At 40.1% G+C, this 20,470-nt stretch overlaps 1 protein-coding gene across 2 annotated transcripts in view; it reads right to left on the reverse strand.

Annotated features, from left to right (window-relative positions):
• Positions 1-2,464: 2,464 nt before the first annotated feature.
• The window catches only part of FABP6 (fatty acid binding protein 6), a 38,875-nt gene continuing 20,869 nt past the window's right edge, over positions 2,465-20,470 (reverse strand). For both annotated transcript variants that reach the window (XM_068159721.1, XM_068159732.1), the window contains 4 exons: positions 5,876-5,980; positions 4,848-5,023; positions 3,686-3,775; positions 2,465-2,600 (listed from right to left, as the gene is read on the reverse strand). In XM_068159721.1, coding sequence (XP_068015822.1) covers positions 2,547-2,600; positions 3,686-3,775; positions 4,848-5,023; positions 5,876-5,980 — 425 coding nt within the window. In that variant the 3' untranslated portion in view covers positions 2,465-2,546. The remainder of the gene's footprint in view (positions 2,601-3,685; positions 3,776-4,847; positions 5,024-5,875; positions 5,981-20,470) is intronic.

Genomic DNA, 20,470 nt, shown 5'->3' on the forward strand with positions numbered 1-20,470 from the left:
TTGTGGACATAAAGGACAACATGTCCTGAAGGACATAAAGACAACATGTGGCAGTACTGTGTGCAGCTTTTCTTTGGTTTTTTTATTACCCTTACAGTTTGTGTCATGTGCAGTGTTCTACTTGGGACTGCCATTGTGCTTCATGGTGAAAATTCTTGTTCAGTTCCTAGTGAAAGTAGGAGTAAACAAGCACACAGCTGAAATACCCCCTTTTTTGAGTGGTTTCTCCTTAGCTTTTAAGAGCCAGCCAAGAATATCTTGGTCATATCTTAAAAATACTTGATCTGAGCACTCATAATTATGTTTCAGAGAACACAGGAGTAGTAGGACAAACATGATGGAAAGGCCTTCCTAAATAATACATTCAGAAGGGCTCTGGAGATCAGTTTTGTCACTGTATGAAAAAGGCAGAAAATGTGCAGAGACAAGGAGGGGATGTAATAAAAGACCAGACTGTTCTAGCTCCTATGCCCATGTGTTGTGGGGGTGCCACCTTACCTGAAGAGATTGAAAGGCTGAATAGGAATACTTTGACGATTGTCTCTTCTAAGCAGGCATTGTCCATGAAGTTCCAGGTTCTGTTTGTGTCACCATTTCATGAGTGGAGTTGGGGCAAATGAAGTCCAACAGCAGACTCTGAAAGGAAGATTTAGGAGAATTTGAGTTGGCATAATACTGCTTCTATTGACAGCTCTATCCAGAATGCTTTACGTGTTGCTGGCAATTCCACACGTTTAATTCCTGGAGAAGCACTTTGTTACTGGACTGTAATTATTTTCTTTTGTGAAAACATAACCTCCTCTGGAAAAGTGACTGTAGAAGAGTTGAGCCAGCATAAAGATACTTTACTGAAGACTTTTTGCCACAAGTACTTGTGGAGGAAGCTGCAGAGGTGCATGCAAAGCGGAGTTAATTTTTAAGCAAATGGATTAAAACCTTCCCACCCTGTGGTCGTGCTGTTTGATGCTGTCAGTTATAGCACAGTCATAGATCAGCAAATTTACATGCCAATTCACTCACATTTCCCTGGTAGATTTTGAAGAAAGGCAGGCTGCTGCAAAAGCAAATGCAGTAGAACAGGGCTAGGAATATGAAGTACGATGCTAGTTACCTCTTCATGGGTGGATGCTGCAGATGTAACCAAATGAAAAAGCTGACATTAAAAAACTCTGTTGGTGAGCTCTGATGAGCTGCAGCAGGGGTAGAGGTGGAAAAAAGGCTACTAAAGTTGATGAGGCATTAATGACTAAAACAAATTTATTAAAACTCCCCAAACCTTACAGCTGCAACTTGCTGCACTTTTAAATAGCAAAGAGAAATTACTCCCATCTGCCTGCTTGTGAGGAAGCTACAACTTGGTGTTTGCAAAGTTATCACAGCCACTGTTAGATCCTTTTGTTCTAGCAAATTTTACACACTGAGTGAACAATACAGAGTTGATGCAGTGCTCTTTGATCACTATAATCAGCTCATCAGTAAAGTGTACAGGTGTTGCTTAATAAAATTTAGCTTTTTTTTCCCCCCCCCGAGAAGTCTAGATACCAGCAAATGGGCCCAAAAACTCTGTTTAGTCTGGAGAAGAGAAGCAGGGGAGGAGACCTTATCAATGCCTATGAATATCTGATGGGTGGCTGTCAGGAGGACAGAGCCAGTCTCTCTTCAGTGATACCTTGTGATAAGACATGGGGTGATGGATATAAATGCAATCATAGGAAATGTCATCTGAACATGAAAAAAAACCATTTTTTAACTGTGAGGGTGACAGAGCACTGGAGCAGGCTGCCCTCTGAGGTTGTGGAGTCTCCTTCTCTAGAGATCTTCAAAACCCGGCTGGACAAGTTCTTGTGTGACCTGCCCTATGTGGTCCTGCTTTGCAGGGGGGTTGGACTCTGATCTCTGGAGGTCCCTTCCAACCCCTAGCATTCTATGATTCTGTGATACTGTGTTCAAGAAAACAAGTTTTCACATTTGCTTTATGTAAATAACAGGATTGCATTGAGAAAACAGGATGATACCTTTTCCTGCAGGAGTCCATCTGCAAGACCTTAAATGTCTTCTAAGAATTTTGGTCAAGAGGAGTTACCAAGAATGAGAAAACCATGGCAACAGTATGAAAATATATCTTAATGACTGATAAAACTAACTTTCTCTTGTTTTCAAACTCCTAAATCTCTGCCCTTCAACCAGCAACAGGCAAAAAGACTTCCATCGTGATACATATTTTGGGCATTGTCCTATCCTCTAGACAGAAACCGAATAGAGCTTCTAGGAAGTAGGTGGTAGACAACACTTGAGTATGACAAGTGTGTATCATCTGTACACTGGACAGCATCACTACATGCTTTGTTGCATCTGATTTTTGCATTTTGGTTTTATGAATACTTGTCAGATCGTTAGGAATGGGGCAAGCTTTTAATGTTGAGATAACAGTCTGAAAACCAATTCTTCATGTTTATAATACAAAGAGAGAGAAGAAAAGTCAATCAATACTCTATATTTTATTTATTTGTATTGTTTTTCAATCAGAAGAGACTGATTTTAGTGTCTTAAGCAATTTTTTTGCTGGTCCTTTTGTAGACTACATCAGAACAGGTAGAGATCTGCAATGAAGAACAAACAAAATTTGGTTGAACAGTATAATTAGAGTTTCAGGGTCACAAATGAAAAGACCTGCTCCCTGGCTCACAACCTGTCCTTTAGGAGAAGATCTATCTAGAAAATAAAGTGATTGTCCTTGCCAAATCTGAAATGCACAGAAACTTCCCTGCAGAAAAACAACCCTGCAGAAAAAACAATCCTACACAAAAAGCACAACTTCTAAACAGTGGTTTGGGCTACCTTAAATGGATCCTGTGTTAACCATGGCTTCAACAACTCCCAAGATATCAGGAGTATGGCAAGTGAGATAATTGTTCTCCAAAAGCAGTGATTGACATGTATTACTTTCAAGGAGGATGAGTGTCCTTTCTTTGTTCACAGAATAACATAACTTCTGGTTAGTCTCTGCTGAAGACACACTCAGGTATATGTGACTCACGCAACTAGAAGTTAATTCAGGAGAATTTTTTGAGAATCAGAGATTGTTGTTTGACAATCCTATCTCTTTTCACTCTAAAGATTGTAGTTTCAGTAATCTTCCAAAGCTATGTTGCTATTTTGTTGATAAAGTAGGATACTACTTGAAATCTGGCTTGTGTTTTGGTTTGGTTTTTTCCATTGGTAAGACTGAAGAAACAGGGCCTGTGAGGACTTGGGGCTAGATAGTTTTCTAACAGTGAAAGTTAACAACTTCATAGAAACATTTAAGTAATAGGTAAAAATTTCTAGACGCATTCTTTTTTATTCTTGAGAGATAGGCACAGTGAATATAGTCAAAGACATGTCAGCTGGGGAGTATTTCAGTCTGAACATACCAGAGTTGCCACTATTAGACTGTTTGTGTCTAAGGTGCAAGATCCACATTTCAAGTTTAACCAAAAGACATGACGAAACGTTTGTTCATTCAATTTTTGCATGAAACCTGCACATTATTATCTAGAGTGAATTTGAAAGTTATTTAATAGTCTTGCTTTACTTTAGCTGAAGATTTTTTTCTAAACAGAATTTTTAAGCCTGCTACTCAAGATTTTTGGTTGTTTGAAGTAACCTGGATTGTTTGAAGTAACCTGGATATTTGAGAACTCACCTCTACCAGCTTTCCTCCACAAATCTCTACAGTATGACGATAGTTGGGAAACTCAGCCACTAGTTTCCCACCTTCCATTTTAACTGTTGCCTGTAACACAAAAATATTTAATGTTGCCTGGGATTATTGCCATTTATATTATCAGATACACTGTAAACACCTGTACACCTCATGCTTTACTTTAAAAAGGTTAATGTTGTGGATTACACATGCGGCTTCATAAACAAGACTAACATCCTTGTGCTTTAGTTCTTTTGGTTCACAATTTAAACAGAAAAATATTCACCTAACAATACATCAAGTTTCATATCTGCACAACATTTATTCATAGCTCTAAAAGAGGTGTGACTGCAGACTATGCTTGTCAGTCAGCCCTCAACGTTTTCTATGGTTCTCTTGTACTGACAGTGCAAAAGGCATGATTGTGTGAGTTAATTTTGGAGTGGCATTCTCAGATGTTAATAACCTGTGGACAAGCAGCACAAAAGCCACTGGGGACAAGTGATGTGAATCTCTACCCAAATGGTCTTGCCCATTTAAATAGATGAGAAACATATAAAATAAGTAAAAGAACCATTTTACAGCAGGTCTTGTACCCAGATTTTGACCACGATAGGAGCAGATCAATGTTGTGTAATCTGTCTCGCTAGAGGCTGATTACGTTGCAAGTTGCTCTGCACTTCCAACAGGAAGGAGGATACAAATGTCTTTTCCTTCTTAATTTAACATAGTCTTTTGTTTAAGGCACAGGTGACTACAAAAGGTGAGCACTGTTGACAGGCATGGGAAGAGCTAAGGACCACAGCACTCCCCTCTGAGTGTGCTGCAGTTGCTGTATGGTGCTGGACAATGACACAGCTGCCAACCAGCACTTTAAAGTATTAATGAGCATTATGTTTGCTTGAGCTGTGATACCAGTAGATGCTTGACACTCTGCCCTCATTCTTTATCAAAACATACAGTTTCAAAGCTTTAGCTCTCTTTAAAATTAAAATTAGACATTTTGCTAGGGGCATGAAGAGATAGAGGAAAAGTGTTTCTAAGCTATGACAGATAAAAAACCCAAGAATTTAAGGAAGGTGTTCCTGAGGCTGATTTGATTTTCACACCAAACTAATAAACAACTAAGACCATGTAGAACTTAAGAGCTAAATTAATTTACCTTGAACTTTTTACCACCCATTGTCTCCATGTCTGCTTCCTTGTCAATTGTGAATGCGTTGGTTGTGGTGTGGCCTCCTGGGGCGTGCTGTGTCCAGGTGAAGTCATTTCCATTCTGCACCACTTCAGTGACTATTTTGCAATTCCTTCCCTTTTCAATCTTGTCACTGGGGAGACCTTAATCAATCAAAACATACAGTTTATAAAAACTAACAGCCTACCAGCTGTATTTAAATTGAAACATGCCAATTGTATGTTTGCTCTCAGACACTGATATCTGACTTTATCTATTTATCTATTTATTTGTTTATTTATCTTTTAACAGCAGTATCAAAGCTCCAAGTTTAAATTACCAGTATAAAAGAAGATACAGGTACACCAATGTATTTGCTAAAGCAAGTTTTTATCTTGCATTCTTTTCCCTGAGAAACAAAACACAGAATAAATGTATAGATATAAAGTAGATATAAATATTTCCTTCTATTTAAACTACATCTGCAGATGCAAGGAATTTAATGTGTATGAACTTCTGCCTTTGCTCTATAGCTGCACATACCTATCTACTGTTGCTTTTTAAATGAATGATCACAAGCACTGAATTTATGCATACAGATCATGATGTCCCTAAGAGCTTCAACAGGGTGATCTATGAAACAGGTCTTCTGAAAGTGTTCACAGAAACCTGCTCCTGTGTAAGCTCTTGACAAGCATTTCCGTACTAAATTTATACTCCTACCAAAGAATACTAAGGAAAGAAAAAGTGACCTTCACACTCATCATACTGCATTTTGGCCCTTCATTCTGCTGCTACTGAACAGAAATACTGCTTCTGTAGAGCAGAACTATTTCCTGTGGCTGACAGTGCTTCTTAGAACAAAATCCGAGTATCCTTGCTGAAGCGCAGAGCACTTCTACCAGTCTTAGCCCCTGTTAATTTCAGCACATTTCAGTGAAAAACATTTTTTTTTAAAAAAAAGTACTTTGACCCAATTTACATCCTTTAAAACTTACACCCCAAGACATACTTACCAATCTTCTTCACAAACTCATCATAGTTCTCATCACTTTCGAACTCGTATTTGCCTGTGAATGCCATGTTGCCCTGGTGATGTGGCTGGTAGAGCAGAATAGCAGCTGGAACAAAGAATGGATAAGTGCAGATGGCTTGAGGCTCTGGGTTTTATAAACCAGCCCAAGCTGTTCAGCCCACCTATACCCACACCCCTTGGAGATATATTTTATGACTTATGTGAGTCACTGGCATGAATGCCATTGACCTGTATGGAAACCAAGGCTGTAATTCAATTATACATCCTTAGCAATAATCTGAAGATCAGCAGAAATCAAGGACAAAAGCTCAGTTGTCATTTGAGTGCATATTTAAGTAGTGACACATTTTATTTTCAAGCTTTCATTGATTTTGCATTCAAGATGGAGTAAGTGTAAAATACATCATCATGAAACAGAGAGAAAATGGCTTCAAAACCATGTGTCAAGATCTGAGCCTTGCTGTATTTGGAAACATGTCCTATATTAGTTAAGATATTAAAATAGGAATCAAGCAGCACAGATTCCTAAGTAATTCTGGTAGGATATGGGTGATGACAAGATTCTAGGTAAATTACTGCACCTGCAAATATCTTGCCTCATCTCCACACAGAAAAAAGAATGATGAAATATTTCACAGTACTTGGATGGAAAGGTACATTAGGTTAGTCCGTGGCATCGTGTTGCCATACCTTGTTTAGTATCAAGAGACAAAGAGTGCTTTGTGTTGCTTAGCAAGTGTTTGCACAAAGTTCAACAAATACACTTATTTTGGAAAAGCAGAGCTCTGATTTATGTGAGATAACCACATGTTAAAAGTCAAAAGAGTCTACCAGGTAATTTAGAATGCATACAGGACATGGCCTATGCCTGTTGAATCCACTACCACACACAGATAGCAGGGTAGGAAATTCCCAGCTGCTGTGTTTTGGCATAGTTCCACTGGCTGAGGATACAGACCAACAATTTTTAATCTGAACAAAAAGATTCCTAGGGTTTATGTTGAAAATAGTGTCATAGGTTGGAATTGTATTGAAAGCAACAGATTTTAGAAGCATCAAAACATCTATTTCCCCCTGGTTTTACAAAGTCTGCAGAACTAAATGGGAGTATTCAACAAGTTTTGCTGTATGCAAAGCAGGTTCCATTTCTAAAAGACAATTAATTTAATCCCACATGCTAATACAGAAGATCTCAATTTAGGGTAATGAAATTGATCAGAACAAGCACACAGGATGGATGATTTAAAACACAGAAAACAAAGGTCCACTAAATTTCATAGTATCAGTCAGGGTTGGAAGGGACCACAAGGATCATCTAGTTCCAACCCCCCTGCCATGGGCAGGGACACCCCACACTAGATCAGGCTGGCCAGAGCCTCATCCAGCCTCGTCTTAAACACCTCCAGGGATGGGGCCTCAACCACCTCCCTGGACAATTTCACCACTGCTCTCCTTGGTATACTTTCAAACAAATGTATTCTACACAACTATGCAGTGTAGTTTGCAAACTGTTCCACTGGGCTCAGAGAGAATGGTGCCTCTTGGTGAATCTGGTCTCGGGCAGGCCCTGTCTCTATGGTCACCTGCTGGCTGTTTAGGTGCGTTGCAACTCAATGAAAAAAAAAATAATCCTCTGTAATTTGTATTCATTTTTTATTTCACTTACTAAGCTGCTTTCTTTTATGCAAAGCCTCTGCTGTCTCTAAGTTACACAGCCTCTAAACTAAGTACAGAATAAACAGGGCATATGAGGCTTGAACAGGAAAACATTTCCTGTCTTATGAAAATTTTTGCCTTTTCAAAACTTTTCCTTACAGAGAAAAAAATGAGAAAGATTCTTGAATAACAGTGACCACTGGGTGAAAAGTCTGAATCCAGTGAGGAGGGGAAGTCCAATGGAACAGAATTTTCTGACCAGAAAAGGCTTCAGAAAATTCCAAGTCAGTTTTGAGAGAGACTATACTTGTGGACTGGAAAAGAGCTACCTCATGTTTGTTAGTTGGGAATTTACATTATTTCTAGGGGACTTTAAAACTTCTTCCTCTTCTGAAGTCTGAGAGAAAGTAAGTTCAAAATCTTGCATCTTCTGAAAGAAAGCATAAAACTTTCAAATGGAGATGTGGGCTTTGATGTTGACAACAATCCTTTTAAAACTGTTTGTTTAAAGTGTGTGTTCCTGGCAGGACAGCAGTTTTCCAGAACAGATGCAGAAAGTGAACAAGAGTGAAGCATAACAAAATGATGGTCACTTTGTAAAATCAAAATGGAACAAATGTCCTAGGAATTACTGCCTTCCCACCCCTAACCCTTCACTCTCTCCATATTTACTCAGCTTTAAATTGTACCATGCTGTGCAGTGGCTGACTATATTGTGCTGGGGTTCATGACGCCACAAAAGCCATACCATCTGCTGTCTGCATGCAAGTCAAAGGATGTCTCCATACTTGAAACAGAAGAGAGCCATACACCTTCCCTCTGTGAACATTCTCCATGTCCTGTGATTAGCATTCAAAACACAGGAGTGTGGGAGAGAAGTACAAAACTGGGGGTTTCTCTATCAATCACAAATATGTAAGACTCAGGGAAGAAACAGAGAAATTTGCTTCACCACCAGTGTTTCCTTTGCACTTCTCATTTAGAAGTGTATGTGAAAAGATTCTTCTGTCCTGCAACCATATTTGACACTTGTGGGGTTTTAAAATTAAACCCCCTTCAGCTTAATCCCAGGATTGCTGAACTCCATGACCAATTGTGCAGGAGCAGACAACTGAAAAGGAAACTTTCTTTATCAGCTGGACCCAGATGCTTAGGCTCTATCTATATATAGAAAAACAGCATTAGCATGGAAAACAATGAAGTGGCTGCACATACATAGAAGCCTCAGTTCTTATTGCTGTGGTAAAGCTAAGTGCATGCCAGTTAAGCTACAACAGCGTGAACTCTATGCCATTAACAAATGCAAAACCTCCAGTGATTTCAGTCAGTTTCAAAAATACCTTTTAGAGGAAAGTAACATCAAGCCTATTTCATACATGAGAAAGCTAAAGTACTGAGAAAGAGAACTATCAGAGTTTATGAAATAGTGAAGGGATGACACAGCCAGTAAGAAATTCTAAGTCCAGGCACTAGCCCAGTGTCCACAGGATGGGACATTAAATATTCTTTTAGTAAACAAACCCTTAGAAGCAAATAATGACAGCCCTGAGCAACTATTTACTTTCGGTCACCCAGGGAGTTTTACACTTGCTCCATTGATGGGGTATGAGAATCTTTACAGTTGCTTATCACAAGTGGCTGAGCAAGTCTCTAGGTAAGATTCTTGCCACCTCTGTGTGGCTGTGTATTCTGAAAGGTAGCCAGTGTCCAGCCCTAGCTGTGCTTTTGGAAACTGGTGAAACTCTTCTCAGGTTAGCTGAGCAATGCAGGCCTCTGTCTTGCACTAGGCTCTGAGTGTTCTAGAAAGAAAGTAAAGGAACTCAAGCTATAAACTCTGGTCACATAAAACCTAGCAGAGGACAATGCCACTGGTGTAGTAACACCACAAGGACCTTGGAAGATAGATCAAGCTGGATAAAAAGGCCACAGCTTCTATGTTATCTCTCTATGAAGATCAAATTATCTTGATAGCTTTCTTGTGATAGAAGAATGCTGACATCTACACAACTACACAATACTTAAACTTGCCTGCAGTGGAAATGTAGTGGGCATGGAGCCAGTGTGTAGTAAATTACCAATAAATAACTGTTTGACCAGATGGGTCACTCCTGCCACACAGTAAGTACAAGTTCCTTCACCACACCAGGAGCTGTATGCTAAGCTGCACAGGAGAGTTCCAGCGAGATTACAAACATCCATCCAAACATTAAAGGCAAGGATGTGGTGTTAATGCATGTGCTAGTTCTCCCTGCCTGCTCAGGACAAGAATCAGTTTAAGACAAGTTTTGAGCAAATGTGCCATCATCTGTACCTGTCTGTGCAGGGGAGTTTTTAACATGCATTGTGAATTTGTACCCATGTTTCTGCTCACTTATTCTTTCCACACTTGCCTTTTTTATTATAAAATGTAATTAAATTCAACAGTGTATTGGTGAACAAACAATTTCATTAAGCAGATTCCCAAATATTGAGTCAGCAAAATGTTTATTCCAAGAATACAGGAATGGAGGCTCTCTGACTTTACTGAAGTTATGGCCACTCACAGTTACTCAGGTTAGCCATCCAAGTCCCTCTCTCTTCAGTTTCAGCTATAACCAGTACCTATTTAATGACCTTACACTTGGTATTAACAATATTCTTGATACATCTGTGATGTTGCTTTTGCATACTTCTACAGCAGTGCTTTATCCTTGCTGAGCTGGGCATTGTACTAAATGCTGCAGAGAACTCCAGAATTGTCCAGTAAAAATAACAAACAAGCAAACAAAACCCCAAACTGAACCAAAATTATCTCTGTCTATGTATACATGTATTTTAAACACATTATGTGTATTTAATCCACTCCAGCCACCAAAATGCAAAGCCTGCACACCACTGCCAATAACCTTGGTTATGTTATACTTCTGCTTAACAGAACTCACTTCAAATCCAACTAATTAAGAGCTATAACAGAGACCAGTGGAAAAATAGGCTATTTCCCTGGCAGAAGGTGAGAATCATAAGTGAGAAAGGCAACATAATAAAAAGCTTCAGGTGCAAAAGCTGAAAAAAAGCTCTCAGAAAGTGGTCATTATCTTTGGTGTACTCGGCAATATGTATAATTTTCAATGGCAAAAGATGCAGCTGTCCTTTATGTAGGTCAGAGAGAATCGTTATTCCATAGGAGACTATGTCTGCCCTCTGGTGGCCAACTGTCATGGCCTGTATGCCAGGCAGCATGTCCTACAGAGCCCCCGACCTCACCCATGTAAACCCCCGACCTCAGTCAGAACATGCCAGGGACTGCAGCGAGCCCTGTGCCACAGCTAAACCTCTGAGTCACCTCATCCTCTCATTCTCTGTTTAAAAGGAAAAAAATTAATTAATTGTGCCCTGACCTGTTTATAATCAGCTGAATAAACCATGTAAATGTTTGTATTTACATAATATTAAAAAATTCCAGAATTCATATAAGCAATTATCTTCATATGTTTCATTCTGGGGCATAATGCTAAATCAAGATGATTTCCTAAGCATTGGTTATGGCATCACATATTTTCATTACATGGTATCAGCCTTTGCTTAAACACCCGTATATGAGTACTTGGCAGTCACCAGGACACAAAGCTGCTTCATGCAGATTTAATTAAATAATATAGATCAAAGGCTAACTGCTGGATCCCCTGAATTTGGTGGAAATCATAAACAAATCAACTAAGGCATCAACACAATTTAAGAGATCTGACCATATGTGCAAATGCTGCTTGCAGTGTTTGTGAAACTGAGTAGACTCAGCTGTCCTAGAGACACAAATAAGGGTGTACATGCTTAGATGCAGCAGCACTGTTTGCAGACAGAATGCCAGGAAATGGCATATTTGTGAGGTCAAGGGTGCACAGGCTTTTTACACCGAGTTTGTCTCACTGAGTGGGGAACAAAACCCCAAACCTATCCATTCACAGTTGTGCTTACCTAACTTCTGAGACCAGAGTCACTGATCTAACATCAACAAGTAGTAAATCTCATATTTGAATGAAATCAAGCCTATGGGCAGAATCAAACTAGTAGTTACAATGAGAAGTTATGAAGAAAAGCTCAGTGCTATTTCAATTTGGCAGGATGACTTGAGTTGCAGCTGTGTGGCTGTTGTAGACAGTCAGCATGAGTAAGCTGTCAAAGAAGTAAAACTCCTGTGGAAGCCTATACCCAAAGGAAAAGCTCATCTGAAGTCAGCAGTTAAGTCCCTCCGTCTCTCAAGTCAGCTACCTCTGATATGCAAAACAGCAGTCTTCAAATGCTTGTAGGAACAGAAGGAACTTTCAGAAAACAAATCAAAGGCCTTGGATATCTTTGCTTTCAGAATTTACTTGCCACTAAGTCATAACACTTTTGCATTCTTTTTCTCATGTTGAAGTCACCCTGCCCTTGAATGTCTCCCAGCATGCTTTAAAGTTTATTAACCTCTCAGTTGTGTTGCATGAAGCCAACCAAGATACACTCAAAGACAAAATGAAGATAAAGAAAATAATTCCATTAGTGAATGAACTGGGCTGAGTGACTATCTTTGAAGTGCTTTTAGAACTGCAATGCAATTGAACAAGGAGTACAGATCCAAAATAAAAGTAGGCACTCTCCAGTGAGAAGAAAGTTAAACCTAATGATTCTTTCAGAATACAGCTTGATCAGGAAAACTTGTAAATTCTTAAAATAGCTCTACCTGGCAATTATTCAGCAATCCTCCATAGTAAATGGCTAATGGTTATTAACTCCTTTGGTATTCAGAGTAATCATTCATAATGAATTCAGAGTGAACTCACGTGGTGGTAATGTAATCTGTAATTCCATGAGAGTCCTATTATAATATTGCCTTATTAAGAATCCATTTAGTATAGTACTAGGTATTATTGTTCTAAACCCATAAGAAATAGAAAAGTAATTACCAGTAAGATGTGGCTGAACTATTGAAAAGATAATGCTTCTAAAGAAACCAAATATTTAATGGTAATGCACCAGCTCTACAGGACTTTACAGATGACACCGTACAGACTGTCCTTGCCCCAGGCTGACATTCTGATGGGTTGGATCTGCCTAACAAAGACAGGAAAGAAAGGATCCTACAAGAAGTTCAGGCATAGAAACAGAGGTTGGTCTCTTCTCCCAGGCAGCCAGCACCAGAACAAGAGGACACAGTCTCAGGCTGTGCCAGGGGAAGTTCAGGCTGGAGGTCAGGAGGAAGTTTTACACGGAGAGAGTGATTGCCCATTGGAATGGGCTGCCTGGGGAGGTGGTGGAGTCGCCGTCACTGGAGGTGTTCAGGAGGAGACTTGACAGGGTGCTTGGTTACATGGGTTAGTTGATTGGGTGGTGTTGGGTGACAGGTTGGACGTGATGATCTTGAAGGTCTCTTCCAACCTGGTCTATTCTATTCTATTCTATTCTATTCTATTCTATTCTATTCTATTCTTGGAAAAGGAATGCACAGATCTTCCAAAAACCCAGTATTCTGGGGACTCCATAAAAGGCATTCTAATCATTTCCTGTTAAAACACTCTCAGGAGAACCTTTAGTCTGTTTGGATTTCCAGAAAGGTAGTTTCCAGAGAGGAAGATAACCAAGTGATTCATTTGAGCTGTACAAGCTAGCATAGCTTCTGTAAAAAGTGTTTGGTTTTGCTGCTCCTGACAGATGTTCTTGATCTCTGAGTGGTACCTCAGTGGGACTGCTGAGGTTCAGTTTTAGCAAAGAGAGACAAAAAACTAAACCTAAGGGGGGAAAAGAGAAAGACAAAAAAGAAGTACTTTGGTTTCAGGTAGTTTCATGTTTTCAGCTGACTTCATTCTCTGAACTGTCTCAAGTGCATGGTCAGGCCCTACAACAGGAGGTAGAGGAGAGACAGAGGAAGATGAATCATCATGATCAAAACCAGGCAGCCTACTGCTTGTCCTAGTGGTGAGTGCAAACCACAGAGCACCTGAGAGCAGCCTGAGGAGAGGCATGCTACATAAAGTGCTTCCTCAGAGTCCTTGAGGCACCTCCTGCTTTGTGCTGGCACAACTGTTTATGCAGCCAGAGCAAGGGTCTGATCTGAATTAAAAATACCAAAGCTAAAATAAATGGCCATTTTTCGTCTGGATCAGTGCCCTGATCCAGTTCTTTGCACGGTCACACAAACTGCTGTACTGGCATAATGCAAGTATTGGCATGGAGAAGGGAACAAGCAGCTGGTGAAATACCAGCACAATGTGGCTATGCCATTGAAAAATGCTCCCTGTAATCACGGTCTGAGTTACACTTTATGATCTGTATTAAAAGAATAAAGAAGTCAAAAAATGATTATTGTAAACAAGGCTCTGGAGACAAACAGCAAAGTATGCTCATGCTAATTGAGCTAGGGATTCCTGTCTAGTTCAGGTTCACAGGACACATTTACTGCAAGCTGAAGGCTCAGTACAAATTCTCTGAACTCCTGATTTCCTATTGTCTCTTCAGAGTCCAGTACCCAAGTAAATCAAATCAGTGCTCCTGGATTCTGAAGCACCAAAACAAAGAACTGGGAGGGACATCCCTATTACCATTTCAGCCTCTTCCAGAATTGATAGCACTCAATACAATTTCTAGTCTTTGTTACCGTAGCAGACAGCTCCCTCCCTGGTATGAAAAATCTCCAGTTAATTTCTAGTTTAAATTAATGCATGGATATTTTAAGCCTGTTTGTACTTGTGCCAGCATTGCCTCTTAAGTAGCACTACTTTCTTCAAGTTTACCCCAAAGTCCTTTAGACAGCAGTTACATCCTCTTTTCTTCTAGGGTAAATATTTGGTTGTAAGGCTAAGCCATGCCAAACTCTGTCAGAGACTTCTGAAATGACAGTGTTTTTCTCTCTCCCTGCTCATCCAAATATTCCTTTTCACTTACTACAGTTTTTCAGAACAGTAGTATCATAGTAGTATCAGTCAGGGTTGGAAGGGACCACAAGGATCATCTAGTTCCAACCCCCCTGCCATGAGCAGGGACACCCCACACTAGATCAGGCTGGCCAGAGCCTCATCCAGCCTGCTCTTAAACACCTCCAGGGACAGAGCCCCAACCACCTCCCTGGACAACCCATTCCAGGGCTTCACCACTCTCATCGTGAAGAACTTCCTCCTCACATCCAGCCTGAATCTCCCCACCTCCAGCTTCATTCCATTCCCCCTAGTCCTATCACTACCTGAGATCCTGAGAAGTCCTTCCCCAGCCTTCCTGTAGGCCCCCTTCAGATACTGGAAGGCCACAATTAGGTCCCCTCAGAGCCTTCTCTTCTGCAGACTGAACAGCCCCAACTCCTTCAGTCTGTCCTCATAGGAGAGGTGCTCCAGCCCTCTGATCATCCTCATGGCCCTTCTCTGGACCTGTTCCAGCACGTCCATATCCCTCTTGTAATAGGGGCTCCAGAACTGGACGCAGTACTCCAGGTGGGGTCTCACCAGAGCTGAGTAGAGGGGGAGAATCACCTCCCTTGACCTGCTGGCCACACTTCTCCTGATGCAGCCCAGGATCTGATTGGCTTTCCAGGCTGTGAGGTGGCTGGGACCTGGAATGTTTTCCAGCTCAACAAGTTTCATGAGTACACTGCTCACCTTTTAAACTGAGTAACAGACATACTAAAATGTTTTGGTTTACAGCAAGATTGACACCAGAAACTTCTTCTGAATCTAACTGTTCTTTTCCCCCCTGCAGGGTTCTTCCCTTTAAGTGGTTATCTTACACTAAAAATGATCAATTCCATTCAGTGGTAATGAGGATTGATAGCAGGAACAGGAAGCTGTCTTGATTTTAGGTTTTAGTAACAAAAGGCTTGAAGATTTTTGTTAGGCCAGTTTTGGCTCAAGGAATCTAGAAATGCACAGTAAAACTGATTTTGGCTACTATCAATTCAGCTTGCAAAAAAGGTAGAGATTTCTTTGAAATAGCTTTTGATTAGGAGTCACTACAGAACATTTTGAATCTCAGTTGTTAAATGTCACTAAAATGAAAAATTTAACCTTATCTGCAGAGTTTTCTGGTAAAAGCAAACTGAGTTAAAGATACAACCTCTATATAGTTCTTTTTTTCCATATATTTATACTAGGAGTCCCTAATAGAAAGTAACTATAGTTCTAATAAAGTTAGGAACTGCCAACCCTGAAGATGGGAATCACTAGAACTTCAGTTTTGGACTTTCTGGCCAAAATCCAATAGTCATCTCCCTTTTATTTACATAGTTCATGTGACATGCTGTAAAGATTTTATTACTTGATAGTATCTATATGATTGTACTTGCTGACACATCAGAACAATATAGCTCCAAATGGGAGTTTATCTTCAAGGTAATCTAGTCTAATTTGGAGACTTCCATCACATGGCTGCAGTCTTCTAAGCAATCTTCAATCATCACCAAAGAGGGAAAAACCAGCTATGTACCAATATAAAATGAATGTGCATTATATCTGCATTATATCTGCATTTGAAGTGAGTCAGAACTGATAGCAAGGAGCGTAACTGAATGCAATAGGCTGTCACCACCACACACCACCACCACTATCAAGAGAAAAAAACCCCAACATATTCTTTCTTAGTCACAATGTATTTGAAAGGTATCATGCTCAGGAAGCCTTCTCTCTACAGCTGTAATTACATACAAAATTCATACAGTAATTTACTCAAATTAGGCTTAGAAGTCAGCAGGATGAACATGGGATGAAGCCAGAACTTGGTGTTTGAAGAACTCACTCTGCTTCCACAGAAAATAAATGAGTTCTGCATGGACTCTGGTGTCAGCAGGCCTTTAATGACAGCTGGACAACTAGCTGAAACCAGGCCTAGAGCTTCACATGCACTGAACTGACCTCATTTACCATTTCTGCAGCACCCTACCGTTGCATTCTAGCAGGAACCATGCACTCCACTGTAATAATCATAGAATGCCTTGCTCCACCTAAGCAACAAAGTAACTGACCTGTACATTATGTTGATTTAGGCTTTCTTGGAGAAATGCTGCACAGAGCCTGCCTTTAAGTAAGTTTACTTAAGTCAATAAAGAAAAATATGCAAAGCCATCTTTTAACTTGTTTTTCTGTAGGAATTCTGCTAAGAATAGAATAGAATAGAACAGAACAGAACAGAACAGAACAGAACAGAATAGAATAGAATAGAATAGAATAGAATAGAATAGAATAGAATAGAATAGAATAGACCAGACCAGGTTGGAAGAGACCTTCAAGATCATCGTGTCCAACCTATCAACCAATCCAACCCACCTAAACAACTAACCCATGGCACCAACCACCCCATCAAGTCTCCTCCTGAACACCCCCAATGACAGTGACTCCACCACCTCCCTGGGCAGCCCATTCCAATGGACAATCACTCTCTCTGTATAGAACTTCTTCCTAACATCCAGCCTAAACCTCCCCTGGTGCAGCCTGAGACTCTGTCCGCTTGTTCTGGCTGCCTGGGAGAAGAGACCAACCTCTCTCTGTCTACAACCTCCCTTCAAGTAGTTGTAGAGAGCAATAAGGTCACCCCTGAGTCTCCTCTTCTCCAGGCTAAGCAACCCCAGCTCCCTCAGCCTCTCCTCATAGGGCTTGTGTTCCAAACCCCTCACCAACTTTGTTGCCCTTCTCTGGACACATTCCAGCAAGTCAACATCCTTCCTAAACTGAGGGGCCCAGAACTGGACACAGTACTCAAGGTGTGGCCTAACCAGTGCAGTGTACAGGGGCAGAATGACCTCCCTGCTCCTGCTGGCCACACTGTTCTTGATGCAGGCCAGGATGCCATTGGCCCTCTTGGCTGCCTGGGCACACTGCAGGCTCGTGTTCAGCCTGCCATCGACCAGCACCCCCACCCCAGGTCCCTCTCTGCCTGGCTGCTCTCCAGCCACTCTGACCCCAGCCTGTAGCACTGCATGGGGTTGCTGTGGCCAATGTGCAGAACCCGGCACTTGGATGTGTTCAATCTCATGCCGTTGGATTCTGCCCATCTGTCCAGCCTGTTTCCTCCCAAACAAATAATGTTATAAAATAAATATATTTTAAGTGCTATCTACTATACAGAAGAGAGTTTTTTTCCAACATCTACAAAGACATAATATAAGGAACATTGAAAACAAAGGTCTTTTAAAATAAGGAAATGATAAGCAAATTATTTTTGCCTTCTTCAATTATTCTCACATTATTGTCCCATTAAGCATAGGCTAGTGGTGTGTAGCCTATGGATAACAAGGAAGGAAATGACAGACTGTTAACAATAAACATTATCTACTTAATAAAAGGCTACCATTCAGTCTTGCAAGACAATGTATTTTGTTGTGTTAGGTGAGAATCTCAGAGGAATTGCAGAACTTTGTGTGGCATTTATTTAACACTCATTAGTCTTAAGCATTCTTTCAAGGAAGAGCAAAGACACTAGGAGCTTATGTCTTTTCCTTGGTTTTCCTTTATTTTAGAGAGTGATGGCAATTTAGAGAGACATGTAAGGGTTTCAAATAACCCCTGCACTATGTCTAGTCTTAACTGCTTCCATGGCTATGGCCAATCTAGCTTTATCAAGCATGACCCCTTAGAAAGTATTTCTGACTTGCAGTTCAGATGCTGAATTCTTCTATCACTGCTGGACATGCAAACTTATACATAGGTTACATGAAAAAGTTTGTACTTTTTTGTTGGAATAATATTCTTGCATATTAAGCTGCTTCTGTATTTATTTTTTTGAATCACAGCTAATACTGGGGGAAAAGACAAATATTTATTATAAACAAGCACATTTTAAAACCACTTAAAATGCTAGTTCTCAAATCCAGCAATGCATTATACACAAATGGCTTTTACTGACTGTACCTCGAGAGCATTCCTACTCCCTTCACCTCTTCCCTCTACTTTATTTTCCTTTAATATACTGCAGAGTTTACTGCATGATACATATGATGAAAAGATGTGGGCTAGCAATGGGTGCTGGGCAAAGGGTTAACTTTCAGTTCAATAAGATAATTCCCCATTGAGAAATACAGATCAGTGATTCCTGTGTCTCAAAAGAAACCCTTCTAAGTCATTCCAATAAATTGAAACACATCTTTTGATTTTGAAACAGATTGTTTCTACTTAAAATGCCCACATAATGTTTTCTTATTTGCAGCATGGAACACATTAATTATTAGTATTTTGTTTAAGATACTGCAATTTCACAGCTTCCTGATTTTCATGCATCTTTACTTCTGTAATGTAAACATCTCTATCTGTATCATCAATGGTTACTGAAGCAAATACACAAAGCTGCAGAGCTAAAGAAAGGCCAAATTCCCCACTTGGCCTGCCAGGGGAACTCCTTCTCCTGCAAGGGTTACACAGAGTTCAGTATGCATGGAATAAACACAGCATACTTTATTATGCATCCTGCTTTCCAGATTGCTGCTCCCTGACACTCCACCATTAAAGCAACAGTACTGTATTTTAAATACAGATTATGTAGTTTGCCCCAGGTCATATGAGATGGGATTAACAGCTAGAAATCTCCAGTCCCTGCTGTCTGCTAAAACAACAGACACCTCTGCATCTTTTAGATATAATGGCTCCTCCAGCACATTGCCCTCTATCTCCAGTGATTTTCCTGAAGTGCATTAACCTCCACCTATTGCACTTGTAAAGCCTGCTGCTTTATTTGTGCACATAAACCCCATGGCACAGTTAAACCTGCTATTCCAAAGGATTCTTTCAGATGCAGTCCCTGAATCTCTGTTGAAGGGAACATTAAATTTAGATGCTACTTCTTTTTCTGAAGGCACATCTGTTTTGCAGTTGACTTTTTCTTCTATTTTGAAATTATGTTTACTAGCTCACCTCCTTCTCCTTCACTCTCTCAAGCTTCTACTCTTACTCTCTTCTCCTGCAGCTTACCTGAAGAGAAGAGTTAGATGAAACAGACAGCTATGTGGTGGTGGTGGTAAGTGACTTGCTACCCCAGTAAGTCAAGCAAACAAGGATTTTGTCTTACAGAACCTTTAAGGCAGACCTAAGAAACCAACATTTGAGTGATTTTTTCTTACACTAGTGCCACACTGAGAATGCTTATGTAGATTGACTGTGCAAGAACAGAAAGAGTCTGAAAACGTGTGAAGCAGACAAGGATGCATTTCTTTTCTTGAAATGCAAGAAAAGCCAGTTTTCTTTGCATAGAAGTACATCTGGGGACTCCAGCTAGGCTTTGATGTGCATGATGCACAGTATCACCTCACCGCATATTCGACCAGTATCTGAAATTGTTTGTACTTCCTAGAATCATTTAGCAGGAGAAATAAATAGACTCTTGTAGGAGAGGAAATATATACATATCTCACATGCCATTTCTTCACCATCTCTAAAACAAGCAGATCTTTGCATATACTTGTCCTATAAACTGCTTTTATTACATCTAGGCTGGAGTGTCCCTCTTCAGTGGTTTTATTTACTCCTGAGTTGGTGAGCAATATATTTGCTGTCATTAATCAAATGACACTGATGTAAAATTGGGAAAATGAGATTATGTTCTCAACAGCTGTGATTTTATCTTAAAGACTGGAATAAGTCACATTTCCCTTAATGATTCCTCCTGGAATGAGGAGGAAAATCTGGAATACACTTCAGGATCTGAACTTCCACTTAGAAGTTTCCTTACTTCATAGCACCAAACAACAGCTGTTTCTCTCCTATACTTCATAGCACCAAACAACAGCTGTTTCTCTCCTAAATGATGGTGAAGCAGGAGGGAACAAAAAAAAAATCTAAACAGTGACAATTGTTTATTTTTTTAAACTTCATTTTTAACTTAAACATACATTTTTTTAATGGCTCAGTTTGACAAGATACACAGATGATTCATTCTCAGAATGACAGAAATGTGAACGTTTACTTCAGTGACTGGACAGGGCATCAACTTGCCAATATTC

This window comes from Melanerpes formicivorus, unplaced genomic scaffold, assembly GCF_026170545.1.
Source record: "Melanerpes formicivorus ecotype bairdi unplaced genomic scaffold, bMelFor1.0.p_v2 SCAF_2, whole genome shotgun sequence".
Classification (NCBI taxonomy): Eukaryota; Metazoa; Chordata; class Aves; order Piciformes; family Picidae; genus Melanerpes; species Melanerpes formicivorus.